Source organism: Schistocerca gregaria, chromosome 1, assembly GCF_023897955.1.
Source record: "Schistocerca gregaria isolate iqSchGreg1 chromosome 1, iqSchGreg1.2, whole genome shotgun sequence".
In the NCBI taxonomy this organism is placed as follows: domain Eukaryota; kingdom Metazoa; phylum Arthropoda; class Insecta; order Orthoptera; family Acrididae; genus Schistocerca; species Schistocerca gregaria.
In genome coordinates this window covers 867,444,833-867,460,956 of record NC_064920.1, presented here as the reverse complement: position 1 = coordinate 867,460,956, position 16,124 = coordinate 867,444,833, and the positions used below count along the sequence as shown (strand labels likewise).

The 16,124-nt window shown below is 36.6% G+C and overlaps 1 protein-coding gene across 1 annotated transcript; it reads right to left on the bottom strand.

The window, feature by feature from the left end:
- Positions 1-5,217: 5,217 nt before the first annotated feature.
- On the bottom strand, positions 5,218-6,585 carry LOC126278475 (uncharacterized). The gene is made up of 4 exons (XM_049978658.1): positions 6,545-6,585; positions 6,331-6,460; positions 5,828-5,963; positions 5,218-5,765 (listed from the first exon to the last, which is right to left on the bottom strand). Exons 1-4 carry the CDS (start codon positions 6,583-6,585, stop codon positions 5,218-5,220), a joined length of 855 nt encoding a protein of 284 aa, XP_049834615.1.
- Positions 6,586-16,124: the final 9,539 nt, after the last annotated feature.

Sequence of the window (16,124 nt, the reverse complement as noted above, 5' to 3'; positions counted from 1 at the left end):
TAGCTGCCATTACAAATGCAATGATACTGCAAATACTACTCTACCAGATGCACAAACTCAGACAAAGGTAACAGAAGCAACTGGACAACCCATAGGAAATTAAACAAAAGAAACTACAATAAAAACTGTTAAGCAGCCGTTAGTTTCTCCAGCAGATAAGGAGACTACCACAGCAACAAAAACAGTCAAGCAGCAGTCAGTTTTTCCACTAGCAATAAACAAATAGACACTAACAGCAACCAAATTAGTCAACCTGCCTTCAGTCTCACCATCAGCGATAAACAAGATGACACCTATAGCAGAGAAAATGGTGGTCAGCAGAAGAACTGTTGTTCCTCCTCCCTGATTCAATGATTTTTTATGGACAGAAAAACTAACAAAATGGAAATCCTACAGAATTGTAATCTGTGGCGATTTTAACATAGATTTCCTAGTAGAGATGGCGACCATGTTAACTTCAAAAACTTTATGAATCTCTACAATCTGGAACTATAGGTTAAATCCCCAACCAGAACAACCAACCACAGTGAATGTTGTCTTGACCAAGTAGCTACTGACACAGAATGCACTACATGCACTGTAAAGCTGAGATTCTCTGACCAAAATGCCCTAATTATACACATACTAGTAAGCAAGCCCCCTCAAAAAACACCAACTAGAAATTTCTGTCAAAAAAGTATGCAAAACTTTCTGTCCCACATGCAGACAGAAAACTGGCAGGCTAAAAATCAGTCTCAAAATGTAGATGACAAATTTGAGACTTTTCTAAATACTTTTAGTTATAATTTCAACTACCACTTCCCCTTAAAAACAAAATATATTTCCAATAACAGTAAATCCCCCAAGTGGATTACCGCAGGTATTATCACTTCAGATAAAAAAAAAAACCTTAAGCTCAGCAAGACCGAAATCGGCAATACTGAAGAATTTAAGAATTACTTTACCAAATACAAAAAAATCTTTAGAAATGTAGTTAATGCAGCCAGAAAACTGCAAAATGATAACCTGCTAAAATTACTGGCTAACAAAAGTAAATGCATATGAAAAATCATTAATACAAGTGGCAGAAATCAACAGCTGACAAGTAATATGAACATAAAAATAATTGGGAAATCAATCACAATAAAAAAAAGAAATAGTAGATGAATTTAACTCATATTTTATTAAAAATGTTGAAAGTTTCACAGACCACCTTAAAAATAATCATCTTCCAAACTTGGAACAAAATACTGCACCGACACACTGCTCTTATTGCCAATAACAGAGGCAGAAATAGAAAAAAATAGTCATACAAAAATTAAGAAAAAATCCTCTGCAGGCAAGATCAGTTCCCCTGCTTTCTTCTCCATAACCACAGCAACCTCATAATTAAACCACTGCCTTCATTCCTCAATGGCATATTTCCTAATAAACTCAAGACCACAAAGTTCATACCCATTCATAAAAAAGGAAGTAAAGATGACATCAGCAATTACAGGCCAATAGCAGTACTCTCAGTATTCAGTAAAATATTTGAATATACTATGGCAGAAAGACTAAATTCATTTCTGACAAAAGGAAATGCCATATCACCTGCTCTGTTTAGTTTCCAAGGAGGAAAAACCACAACTGATGCATTACAGCAACTCCTAGATTACACCTTAACATTAGTAGACAAGAAGCTTCCAGCCATAGGCATATTCTTGACCTAATAAAGGCATTTGATATGGTCAATCTGAATATAGTGCTCCAAGGCATTTGATATGGTCAATCACAATATACTGCTCCAAAAATTTATTCCCATGGAATAAGGGGCACTAGCCATGACTGGTTTAAAAGCTGCCTCAAAGACACTGGTTTAAAAGCTGCCTCAAAGACAGACACCAATACGTCCAAATGAATGTAACCAGTCGACGAGGAATTGCTAATACTGTGCAGTCATCTACCCCAATCACAGAACATGGAGTTCCCCAAGGCTCGGTGTTCAGACCATTATTATTCTTACTTTATATATACGACCTCCCCTTAAATTTACACAACAACAGAACCTTCCTCTTTGCTGATGATACCACAATTATGATATACAACTCAAATGAACATGACACAATAAACAGGAGCATAGCACAACTAAACTCATGGCTTAATTCAAACAGACTACTCCTAAATATAAAAAAGACAGCTGGTATTACTTTCCACACAGTCCAAAATGAAAACCCACCAGTACTAAATATATCACTGAGTGGTGATAAAATCAACTATGTAAAGTAAACCAAATTTTTGGGGGTCACCATTACTGACACACTTACATGGAAAAGTGATATTCATGTAACATGCACCAAAATCAGTAAAGTTTGTTTCATGATTAGACAAATACGGAATATTGTTAATACCAACATCCTCTCATCAATGTACTTTGCTTTTTCCACTCTATATTAAGCTATGCAATTATCTTTTGGGGCCACAGTGCAGAAGCAGTGATGCTATTCAAATTCTCAAAAAAAAAGTTAAAGTAATATTATTCAAACAGCAGAAATAATCCTGTAAACGTCTGTTCCAGAATCTGAACATATTACCACTACCATGTCAGTATATACTGGACCAACTATGTTTCACCAAGAAAAATATCAGCAACTTAGATATAAACTCAAACTGGCATCAACATAACACGAGGTCAAAGAACTCTCTATAAGTAATTCCCGATTCAGCAAAACTATACAGTGAAGGTGTCAAATATATGGGAATAAAACTCTACACTCATCTCCCAATAGCAGTGAAGAACATTACACAAGTGAAGGATTTTAAAGTAAAACTATGGTCACTGCTAATTAAACACTGCTTCTACAGCATACAGGAATTCCTCAAAAACAACCTGCTATAAGGAGTTGCTCAACAAAAACATCAGATAATGGATTCCAAACTATTGACCTTATGTAACATAACTCAATGTAAGTTTTATTGGTATAAATGCTTAATTCTGGTACAGAATAAATATAAGACCTAAGTACATTACACATGTGATATAAATATGTAATCATTTTATAGATTCATAGACATGTACCTCTTCTTATGAATGCCTAATATGTATCAGATGACCTGTCCTATATCGTGGTGTGCATTTCTGTACAATGTGTGATTCAGAGGTTCAAAACAAACAAATAAATAAATATAAATAAATAGAAAATGGAAAGTCAGTTTGGCCTACAGAAGTTCTGTGTTAGCAAACAAATTAGTTAAAGAATAATTACAATATCCAGCACATTACTGTGTTCTTACATGTTTATTTCAAAATAAACATACTTCACAAAGTTTAAAAAGGTACAGTTTGTTTGATTTACCACAATCAATATTACAATGTTACAGTCTATTAACAGCTGCTGTGTTTACACAGTCAGATTTGGGATAAGATATCATCTTTCTAAGTCCTCCTTCTTCTCAGTTTTCAATCTGGCTGTTAGCTGAAGCTGGGGAAAATCTAAGCCATTTATGGTTCCCATCTCCACAACTTTTGAAATACATTCGTTTGCATCCACTTTTCAACTTCATTGACTTTTAAAAAAAATACTTTTCCTGGGTAGGTTTTGCAAACTTTGAGCCAAAAGGCATTGGAAATTTTTAACTTTTTTCTGATGAGGTGTTCTTTAGTTACTTTGGAGAAATCATAAAAATCATCATCGTTCATCATAATGGTTAGAAAAGGAGTTTTGATATTGGAACTCCACAAAACTCTCACAAGGAACTTCACATTTTTCTTCTCTTTTTTTTTTTTCAGTTAGAGCAAAGTCTCGGTCACAGGTTAAATACGAGTGCCCAGAGACTTGTGGTGAACTTTGTCAAAGTCATCATTACAAACCAAGTCTATCCATAGGAACAACACCATTTGATTTTTGTTTCTGCTGAAGCTGTTTTCATACCACATTATTAATTTTTTTCTGGGTAATTTCACTTTTAATCCCCCTTAACACACAGTTTGCTGCATGGTTGCCTCCCCTACCCTCATGCCAGGGAAACATAAAACCTTTTTTATTATCTGCCATATGTAGCAAGAAAGTGACATAAATAATACATTTGGCAGTGTGACAATGTTGGCAAAGAGAAAACCTGTTGTAAATCTATGGATACTGTGTATGTATCACTTGTAGGATCATGCTTATCTCTTCTCTAGCTTTCTCAGCATGTCTATGATAGAATTCTAGTGAAGTATGATGTACTGCTCTATTGGTTGAGTCATTCAACATATCACTTTCAAGCTGATAACATGTGTTACAGATATCTTTCCTTTGGCAGTGAAATCTCAGTTTGGGAAAGTGTTCTTTCAATACTTTTTTGTAGTTCAAATATGTAATGTTTGTGTTTGGATAAAGCATAACAAAAGCCTCATACATTCTGCTGAAAATTTAAATCTTCACTAATAAATGGAAGGGAGCTTCTACCATTATGTAATGGCTTTCATCATTGTTCGACAGTGCGTTTTACATCAGCAGTTGTGTATTTCCTTTCTTTGTTTTCGTTTCCCCCACAGTCAATGTAGGTAACATCAGCACTCTTTTTTGATTTTTCCAAGGTTTCCACTCTTTGCCTGGTAATTTTGTGTATTTCCAGAAAGGTACTTTTGCAAACTTGAAAACGTCCACCTTCGTTGTCAGGAACTGGATAAAAAAAATTGGTCTATCTGCAACTCTCCTCGGTTCTTCATAAAAACCATGATGTCTTCTTCTAACATTGCATAAACTTACATTTCCCACCAAATAAGAGTTTTGCTTAACATTATCACTTAGTTTGTAGAACAGATTGAATATGTTTAATTTGTGCTCCAATGCAATGTCTCTACATTGATAGCAGCCCTGGCATGAAACCTACAACAAACAAACATGGGAATTAGAGGCATTAAATAATTTGTGTCTACCACGAATAAGCTGTGTGTTTGCTACTCTGTACAGTTAGTAGGTCTATGTCCAGGAACCAAGTAAAACATAACCTTACATGGTCTGTATAATCTAAACAGTGGTTAACTTTAAATGACACAGATAAACTATAATGAAGCTAAGTTCTTCAAAAAAGCTTTAGTCGTAAGGCGTTAAAGTTATCATTTGCACTTACCTCATCAGGTGGAGATTGTTTTCGAGGTACAGTAACTTTATTATTGTTCTCATATGGATTTCCCTCGGGTCTTAGCTTCTTATTTATTTAGGAAACACTGCCTTCCTTCACCCCTTTTCTGACGTTTTCTTGTTTCATCCATCACATAAACCACAACAGTAAACACAACAGACAGACAGACACAACATGTCTGTTTAGCCATACTAACTCCTTGGTTCCTTCACTTGCTGCAACAAACTCCGCTTCAGTGGTGGATAGTGCAACTAATTTCTGCAGTTGAGTTGTCCATGATACAGTATCACCAATCATTGGAACAAAACCATTTGCTGGTCGTCTTGTTTTGGTGTTGTCGGCAAAGTCAGCATCAGCATAGGCACAAAATTTACCACCAGATGAAGTATAGAAGTGACCTAAGTCTGGTGTACCATGAAGATATCTGAAAATATGCTTAACAGGGTTCCAAGCGAAAGAAGTGGGTTTAGCCATAGATCGAGCAAGTTTTGAGACAGCATAAGCTAGATCTGGACGAGTAGAGGATGCCAGGTACATTAACGATCTCACAGCTGAACAATAAGGAACATTGTTGTCAAGAGTACTGCTATATTCACTGTCTAATTGTTTATTACCACATGGAGTTTTTAATGGTTTTGAATGATAAAACAATGTACAATGAAGAAACGATGTAGAATCTTCTCTATGTATGCTTATTGTGAAATAAACAAGCCAGACTCTTATTGCTCTACTTGCATACCTAAAAAGGAGCCTAAGGATCCCACTGTTATTTTGAATTCAGGCTTAAACACATATAAAAATGAATTCACTGTACTTTCAATAGTTCCTGCAATAACTTCATCATCTACATAAATGGCAAATTTTTTGTTTTTGTTCTGTCAGATGAAAATGCAAGCCAATTTTTCTCATTAATCAACAAAACTTATTATTCCAGCAACAAGGTGATTGCTTAAGAATGGTTCAAATGGCTCTGAGCACTATTGGACTTAACATCTATGGTCAGCAGTCCCTAGAACTTAGAACTACTTAAACCTAACTAACCTAAGGACATCACACAACACCCAGCCATCACGAGGCAGAGAAAATCCCTGACCCTGCCGGGAAGCGAGAACGCTACCGCACGACCACGAGATGCGGGCAATTGCTTAAGACCATACAATGATTTCTTGAGTCGACAAACACAACCTAACCCATCTTCGAAACCTTCTGGTTGAGCCATGTACATTTCTGTGCCCAAATCACCATATAAAATGCAAGTCTAATGTTGAACTGAGCAAGTTTAAAATTTTCTAAAGCTGCAAGCACTATTACACCACGAATAGCATCATTATGAGCAACTGGACTATATGTTTCATCGTAATCAAATCCAGCACTTTGAAATGTAATATGCACAACCAAGTGGGCATGGTATTGGACAATCAATCCATCAGGCTTATATTTAACATGATGCACCTACTGATAATCGATACCATAAACTGGGTATACTTTTACCGTCATGGTTACTTTGACCACTCAAGCATGAAAAGTTTTACATCTCTCTGCTGGCTCTCAGTTGCATCGTTCGTGAATACTCTTTGGTGGAGAAGTTCCATTAAAATGCACTAGATCTCGCACATGTAGTGCTGATTTTCTTAAGCAGCAGATGGCGAACCTGTAGAGACTTGAAGTTGTCTATGAAAAGTGTGCTTAAAGTTAGTTGTGCAAAATCCATCAACATCTCATAACAACAAAACCATTGGTGTTTTAAATTATATCAGGTATGTTGCTCCATCAATTCTCATGATAGATCACTGATTATTTTGTTCATATGTATACATCAACTAGTATATTACTTTTTCTGAGGTCATGTTCATGAAGTCTCAGATTTGGGGTTACTGGTGAATGGTACGCCAGGCTTACAGATTCACTCTTGTTGTTGTGTTCTTATGCCTCTATTGTTCTCCTACACGGGTACAATATGCTGAGAACTCATAGAAGTCATAGAAAGGTGCCTGGTGCAAGGCAGTAGAACACTTACTGTGAAGGAGACATGCAGACTGCATTAGATGAAATTAAAAGTGGCACAATTTCAATGAACGCAGTATCAAAGAAACACAGTATTGCAGAAGAAACACTAGATAATAAGGTGCATTTCAAAACATGAACGTAAATGTGGAAGACCATTTGTATTTACAAATGAAGAAGAAGAAACATTTGTTCATTATGCTTTGACAGTTAGTGAATGGGGTTTTCCTTTTGATGTGCAAGACTTGTGATATTTGGAAAAGCTATATTTCGATACAAGAGAAAGAAATGTATCTCAATTTGGTCCAAGAAATACACTTGGTATTGAATGGGCCTGCAGTTTTATAAAGCATCATAAGGATCACTTATCCCATAGGAAATGCCAAAACTTGAAGACCTCAAAGACAGAAATTACTGCAAGTTTACTTCAAGAGTATTTTGATCATCTGAAAGTGTCATTAACAGTAAGAAATTCCACTGATATCATTCCACTTTGTACAATCTTCAGTCATGATGAGATTAACTTATGTGACAATCCAAGACGGAAGAACTGCGGCCATGCACTTTCAGCAGTTTGTGATGAAGTGTCCAGAATTCTTGCAATTTAGACACATATGACTACCTTTTTTCGTTGAATTACTCCCCTCTGTTGCAAATTTCTTCTTTTTTTGATGTTGCTCATTCGATTTTGGTTTTGCATGGAAAGCACCAGCTGCCTGTGCAGCTAGCGAATTCTCAGCTGAACGCAAATTCTCAATTAGAAGTTGTGTCATCTGCTCAGGTTCAGGAACACAATACCAATGTTTTGAAAATACAATGGTGGAGCAACAAAAGGTGCAATGTTTCATTTGTATTAATTTTGTCCAGTTCATTGCACAAGTCATCGAAAATGTGAGTTTTGTTAAAGATGCAGTGCCATCTTTTGATGTTTCAAAGAAACAATCAAACAATGTATATAGTTGCTGCAATGAAGATTGTTTATATGCTGATGTAAGAGTATCCCAAATTTGTTTTGCGTCAGTCTTCTTTCTTACTTGAATAGCAATTTCCTCATGAAGTGCCATTCCAATGTTATGAGCTGCCTGAGCATTGTCCCATTGCCAGCAACAATATACAACTGATGGTTCTTCTCCTTCTGCTAATGAGGGACACTTATGGGTACCATCTATAATAGAATAAAGAGAATATTCCTTTAAACAAAAATTTGAATCTGCCGTTTCCATTTTCCCCACTGATCTTCACTTGACAATTTGCGAATGTTTGTACAACTAATATCATCTCAGCTTAAGCGTTGTGTCTGCCACTCCAAAAATTTTGCAGTCTCATGAATATCCTAGTGTATGGATAAATTGTCCCTCAAACGAATATAATAATTCTCAGAGCCTGAAGTGTTCAAACCTGGGCCCATAACCTGTTGTCGATGAACCTAGGATATAATTGTATAGCATGAACACAACACTTTTAGAAATAGTGTTCTTCTTCCTTTAATATCTAAAAGAAGACTCACAACAACCACAAAAACTTCAAAGAGTAAAAACATGGAAAACAAAAGAAACTCATAGGAGCAAAGAAATTCACAACACAGAACCAAGCACCACCATAGAAGAAGAGAGGAAACACAGTTCTGATATATTTACTGTAACACTAATCCCTGCAAATTGAACACAATTGCAGCTGAAACCAAAAACAACAGCATGGGTCCACAGCTCAGATTTTGTTTCAGAATAGGTGGCACTTAGCACCCGAAGCACTCTGGTGCCAATGTTTTAAACCACTTCCACACTGATTACTAGATACTCTTGTTTTTCCTGATGGAGGTTAGGCATGTAGCCCATATTTTGTCAATAAAGGAATTTTTTTATTTCTGGCACTTACACCAAATTTTATAATTAGTCGACAATTCAGCCTTCCACCTACAAATATGTGTTAGTATTGTCAAAATGTGGATAAACCACATGCAAAAAATTTTCAGGGAAAGATATAAATGTCAGCCACAGATATAGATATCAGCCAAAGATATAGATAGAAAATAGCATTCACACTAACAAAAATACTGCTGAAGCAAGCAGTTTCCCAAAGAAAAGGTGGGAATGGCTGCCAGTGTAGAGTTTATCAGATTAACAATTTAAAGGTATTTCTAAAGCTGCTATCACGATAAAATTCACATACAATATAGATCAAACTGTGTATATCAAGAAAATAAGGTTTTTTAAAAAAAATCAATATTTTGGACCAAAATCCATCACATCTCACTTGAACTACTGGTTCTGAAACAATCTAAAATATTGTTGTTCTATTCCACAGAAGTCAGATACTCTTTGTTTAGTTTTCACATAGGACAGTCTCTGTACTGCTGTCAGGGATTTCAGACATTATTTTTACAGTTTTGTAGCATGCTTTGTCTGGGCACTGTGAATCAAGTGTGCATCATTTATGTCACTTTTATTCTAACGTTTGATTTTAATTGAAAATATGTCTGAAATATAATACAATCTAGCTAACTGGAAGACAACCTCTCTTTGTGAAATTGCAGAAACCTGAAGCATGAAGTTGCCTTTATGCATAGTGTTTAGTGGAAATAAACCACAATGCCTCAAATACGTGAATAACGATCATCACTTACGTTTAAAACCTCACACCTGAACATTGTCCCCAAGACTACAAGAAGACATGAATTGGAGATACAAAAACTTTTGTAAAAGCAAGCTGAGTATTTAAAAAATCATTCTAATCATCGTAACAACAATTCTAGAACTTGTTTTCTGAATTACTGTTTCCCATTTTGTTCATTTATATAGCAGGTTGTCTTGCTGAAGAAATGCAAATGCATCAGTAACAGTTTATGTAACAAAGACCTTACTGGACTTAGGAACAGGCAGAATTATAGTTGCGAGTACCCCATTTATGATTACAACACTATACTGAAAATCATGGTAAATTATGCCAAAGTCTTAATGTTGTTGTTGTTGTTGTGGTCTTCAGTCCTGAGACTGGTTTGATGCAGCTCTCGATGCTACTCCATCCTGTGCAAGCTTCTTCATCTTCCAGTACCTACTGCAACCTACATCCTTCTGAATCTGCTTAGTGTATTCATCTCTTGGTCTCCCTCTACGATTTTTACCCTCCACACTGCCCTCCAATGCTAAATTGGTGTTCCCTTGATGCCTCAGAACATGTCCTTCTTCTGGTCAAGTTGTGCCACAAGCTCCTCTTCTCCCCAATCCTATTCAATACCTCCTCATTAGTTATGTGATCTACCCATCTAATCTTCAGCATTCTTCTGTAGTACCACATTTCGAAAGCTTCTATTCTCTTCTTGTCCAAACTATTTATTGTCCATGATTCACTTCAATACATGGCTGCACTCCATACAAATACTTTCAGAAATGACTTCCTGACACTTAAATCTATACTCGATGTTAACAAATTTCTCTTCTTCAGAAACGCTTTCCTTGCCATTGCCAGTCTACATTTTATATCCTCTCTACTTCGACCATCATCAGTTATTTTGCTCCCCAAATAGCAAAACTCCTTTACTACTTTATGTGTCTCATTTCCTAATCTAATTCCCTCAGCATCACCCGACTTAATTCGACTACATTCCATTATCCTCGTTTTGCTTTTGTTAATGTTCATTTTATATCCTCCTTTCAGGACACTGTCCATTCCATTCAACTGCTCTTCCAAGTCCTTTGCTGTTTCTGACAGAATTACAATGTCATCGGCGATCCTCAAAGTTTTTATTTCTTCTCCATGGACTTTGATACCTACTCCGAAATTTTCTTTTGTTTCCTTTACTGCTTGCTCAATGTACAGATTGAATATCATTGGGGAGAGGTTACTACCCTGTCTCACTCCCTTCCCAACCACTGCCTCCCTTTGATGTCCCTCGACTCTTATAACTGCCATCTGGTTTCTGTACAAATTGTAAATAGCCTTTCGCTCCCTGTATTTTACCCCTGCCACCTTTAGAATTTGAAAGAGAGTATTTCAGTCAACATTGTCAAAAGCTTTCTCTAAGTCTACAAATGCTAGAAACGTAGGTTTGCCTTTCCTTAATCTTTCTTCTAAGATAAGTCGTAAGGTCAGTATTGCCTCATGTGTTCCAGTGTTTCTACGGAATCCAAACTGATCTTCCCCGAGGTCGGCTTCTACTAGTTTTTCCATTCGTCTGTAAAGAAGTCGTGTTAATATTTTGCAGCTGTGGCTTATTAAACTGATTGTTCGCTAATTTTCACACCTGTCAACAACTGCTTTCTTTGGGATTGGAATTATTATATTCTTCTTGAAGTCTGAGGGTATTTCGCCTGTATCATATATCTTGCTCACCACATGGTAGGATTTTGTCAGCACTGGCTCTCCCAAGGCCGTCAGTAGTTCCAATGGAATGTTGTCCACTCCCGGGGTCTTGTTTCGACTCAGATCTATCAGTGCTCTGTCAAATTCTTCACGCAATATCATATCTCCCATTTCATCTTCATCTACATCCTCTTCCATTTCCATAATATTGTCCTCAAGTACATCGCTCTTGTATAGACCCTCTACATACTCCTTCCACCTTTCTGCTTTTCCTTCTTTGCTTAGAACTGGGTATCCATCTGAGCTCTTGATGTTCATACAAGTGGTTCTCTTATTTCCAAAGGTCTCTTTAATTTTCCTGTAGGCAGTATCTATCTTACCCCTAGTGAGATAAGCCTCTATATCCTTACATTTGTCCTCTAGCCATCCCTGCTTAGCCATTTTCCACTTCCTGTCGATCTCATTTTTGAGACGTTTGTATTCCGTTTTGCATGCTTCATTTACTGAATTTATATATTTTCTCCTTTCATCAATTAAATTCAATATTTCTTCTGTTACTCAAGGATTTCTACTAGCCCTCGTCTTTTTACCTACTTGATCCTCTGCTGCCTTCTCTACTTCATCCCTCAGAGCTACCCATTCTTCTTCTATTGTATTTCTTTCGCCCATTCCTGTCAATTGCCCCTTATGGTCTCCTTGAAACTCCGTACAACCTCTGGTTCTTTTAGTTTATCCAGGTCCCATCTCCTTAAATTCCCACCTTTTTGCAGTTTCAGTTTTAATCTACAGGTCATAACCAACAGATTGTGGTCAGAGTCCACATCTGCCCCTGGAAATGTCTTACAATTTAAAACCTGGTTCCTAAATCTCTGTCGTACCATTATATAATCTATCTGAAACCTGTCAGTATCTCCAGGCTTCTTCCATGTATACAGCCTTCTTTTATGATTCTTGAACCAAGTGTTACCTATGATTAAGTTGTGCTCTGTGCAAAATTCTATCAGGCGGCTTCCTCTTTCATTTCTTTGCCCCAATCCATATTCACCTACTATGTTTCCTTCTCTCCCTTTTCCTACACTCGAATTCCAGTCACCCATGACTATTAAATTTTCGTCTCCCTTCACTATCTGAATAATTTCTTTTATTTCATCATACATTTCTTCAATTTCTTCGTCATCTGCAGAGCCAGTTGGCATATAAACTTGTGCTACTGTAGTAGGTGTGGGCTTCGTATCTATCTTGGCCACAATAATGCGTTCACTTTGTTGTTTGTAGTAGCTTACCCGCATTCCTATTTTTCTATTCATTATTAAACCTACTGCTGCATTACCCCTATTTGATTTTGTGTTTATAACCCTGTAGTCACCTGACCAGAAGTCTTGTTCCTCCTGCCACCGAACTTCACTAATTCCCACTATATCTAACTCGAACCTATCCATTTCCCTTTTTAAATATTCTAACCTACATGCCCGATTAAGGGATCTGACATTCCATGCTCCGATCCATAGAATGCCAATTTTCTTTCTCCTGATAACGACATCCTCTTGTTTAGTCCCCGCCCGGAGATCCGAATGGGGTACTATTTTACCTCCGGAATATTTTACCCAAGAGGACGCCATCATCATTTAATCATACAGTAAAGCTGCATGCCAACGGGAAAAATTACGGCTGTAGTTTCCACTTGCTTTCAGCCGTTTGCAGTACCAGCACAGCAAAGCCGTTTTGGTTATTGTTACAAGGCCAGATCAGTCAATCATCCAGACTGTTGCCCTTGCAACTACTGAAAAGGCTGCGCCCCTCTTCAGGAACCACACGTTTGTCTGGCCTCTCAACAGATACCCCTCCGTTGTGGTTGTACCTACGGTACGGCTATCTGTATCGCTGAGGCACGCAAGCCTCTCCACCAACGGCAAGGTCCATGGTTCATTGGGGGGGAGGGGGGGGGGGAAGTCTTAATAGCATTATAAAATACTGAAATATGCCATTCGGTACATACAGATTAAGGCAGTAAAAGAGCAATGCCAAGTGTCAGAATCTATCAACAACAGAGGCATAATTTGAAATGGAAAATGTAGTTGGGCACTAATTTTATTGCTAATAGTCTCATAAGTTTTAAGTTTCAGAAAATTAAAACACTTTACTGGAAATTTGGTACGTCACTCTTTCTAATGGTTGGCACCAGTATTATCATAAGTGAAAATTATCTTACTAGAAGTTTACTCTTGCGTGTTGTGGTAAAAACCTTTACAATGTACCTCTTTTTAATTAAAATGATTTTTGTGAGAATTGCTTACAATACAAGGACCTGCACTTTAAAAAGAACTGTAAATTGAAGTGAAACTTATTGTAGTTAATGTTTTCGAGTTATTCATCCATATGCTACATATACATTTCATAGATAATTTTATTAAAAATATAATAATTAACACAGAAAAATTATTACTATTAGTAGGGCTGCAATTAGAGCAGATGGGGGGCCTGAGCTTGCCATGTTTCAACTAGTACCCATGTCAACCTTTCGCTGATTTCCTACTGACCTCAATGATGCATGTTACTCTACATGACATTATCACTAGTGCCAGTCATGATGAATAACTAGCAGTAGTTCAGTATTAATAACTTGAATAAATACATAAAGTACAGATATAACACAGTTCACTTCATATCTTCACATGTGATTTCATAATTCAAAAATATGACAGTTCCTACCAAATATTTTCCTGCACCACTTATTGACAAAACTAGGATTTCATTTCATGCAAATTTCCTTCTTGCCCACAGAAAAACTATTGTTGTTGTGTGGTGTAGCACACTCTTCAATACTGAATACTTCCCCATAATATTCTTGTGATTTCTTCCTTTATTCAGCCATAAGAAAGTATTCCATTAATCCATTTCACAGTTCCCCATTCTGGCCATGTGGTCAGCCATACTGGCTCCTCCTTGCTCCTTGACAATGGGTACATCTGGCCTGTTATTGGCACATGCTGACAGTCCTTTCATAATCAATTTTAATGCCATTATCTCAGTGTATTCTTTCATGTATGTCTCTTCACTGAATATTGTCTAGTCATTCATCACCACAGGTAAGGAAGGTGTCAGTGTGAGGGTGTGAATAACAAACAGTTAATAATCATGTCACTCAATATGTTGATTATTCAGAGAAATACTCAGATGTTTAGGATGGGTGGTAGGGACAGAGCATCTGTAACGCCGAAAATCCTATTTCCATCTATTGTACTATAAAGTTTTTCCTTATTTTGTTACATGAAGATATGACATTTCTGTGTCTTTATATATAGTAATTGTTTTACTATATATATATATATATATATATATATATATATATATATATATTGTTACATGAAGATATGACATTTCTGTGTCGTTATATATAGTAATTGTTTTACTATATATATATATATATATATATATATATATATATATATATATATATATATATATATATATATATATATATAGTTGTTTTGTAAATACTATTTGTATTTTTACACTGGGTCTTGCCTAGGGAAAACTATGCTATCGAACGATTACATCGATAGGTCGTGTGCAATGTGTTTAGGATCTTTATAGTGTTAACTCTGCAGCGTGGAGCACGGGCAAAGAGAGTCTGGCTGGAGTAGGGCGCTGGAGCAGGTGTGTTTGTAGGGAAGCAGTCTACTCACACCGTATAAAACTCACAGCAGTCTTTCTATTGTGTGCCAGCCTAGTCTGCTGTAACTAGCTCTGACGTCATAAATGTTGCGCAATACTTTAAAAATCAAGTAAATAACCTGAAACGTTTCTAGCATGTCAGGAGTAAGACTAAATCAGTATGTGTTGAATATCAGTTCAATAACTTTAACCATTTTCGAAATTTGGACATTTTTCTGTAAAAATCATTGGCGTAACAGAAAAGAGCTAGAAACTTAAAAATTTATATTTAGATTCCTTTTGCATAACAATTTAGTAGAAACAGTATTCTGGATCTCACAAATTAAAATTTTAGTTGAAATTCATGATTTTCTGGTTTTTGTCTTAAAAATTAAGGAAGCAAGATAGATTAAGTAGGTGAATAAATAAAGCTAGGACGTTTAAATTTAAGTAGAAGGGCGATATGCTACAATCATAAAGATGTGAGAAGTTTCAACTGAATAACTATAAAACTATAGCGAGAGCGTATCTCCAAAGGTCAAGTTCAGAGCTTGTCTACTGCGTGTAGTGTAATTAAATTAATTCTCTCGCCCAAAATATAGGACTTAGCCACGTCAGACTTTTATTATGATTACTTAGCTGTGTGCTGATTGCACATTTAAATTGAGAGCTTCATTGGCTATCAGCAAAGGAAGCAATGATTTATTTGATAACTTAAAGTGGTGCATTACTAGCCCAGCGGCTAAATGGGACAGCGAATTAATCAGGCGTTTCCTTAGCTGTCCGCACCTCGGCTTTATATATAAGAACGATGCGTGAGAAAAAAAAAAGGCCCCAGTTCTCTCCAGACACTGATCAGCACACCATCTGTGCCGGGAGTCGCGTCGCGTCGGTATCATTGCTAGAAACAGCCTCGGATGCCGAAATAAGTTACTGAAATCATTTTTGAGTGAAGTGTTAATTCTGGGATGACTTTAATGATCTATCTTCAGTTCGCGTATGTCGTATTTTCACGTGCCGCCGTAGGACAGACATTCTACCATTATTTAGCGTGGCGTTTGATGAACATTATCATCAAA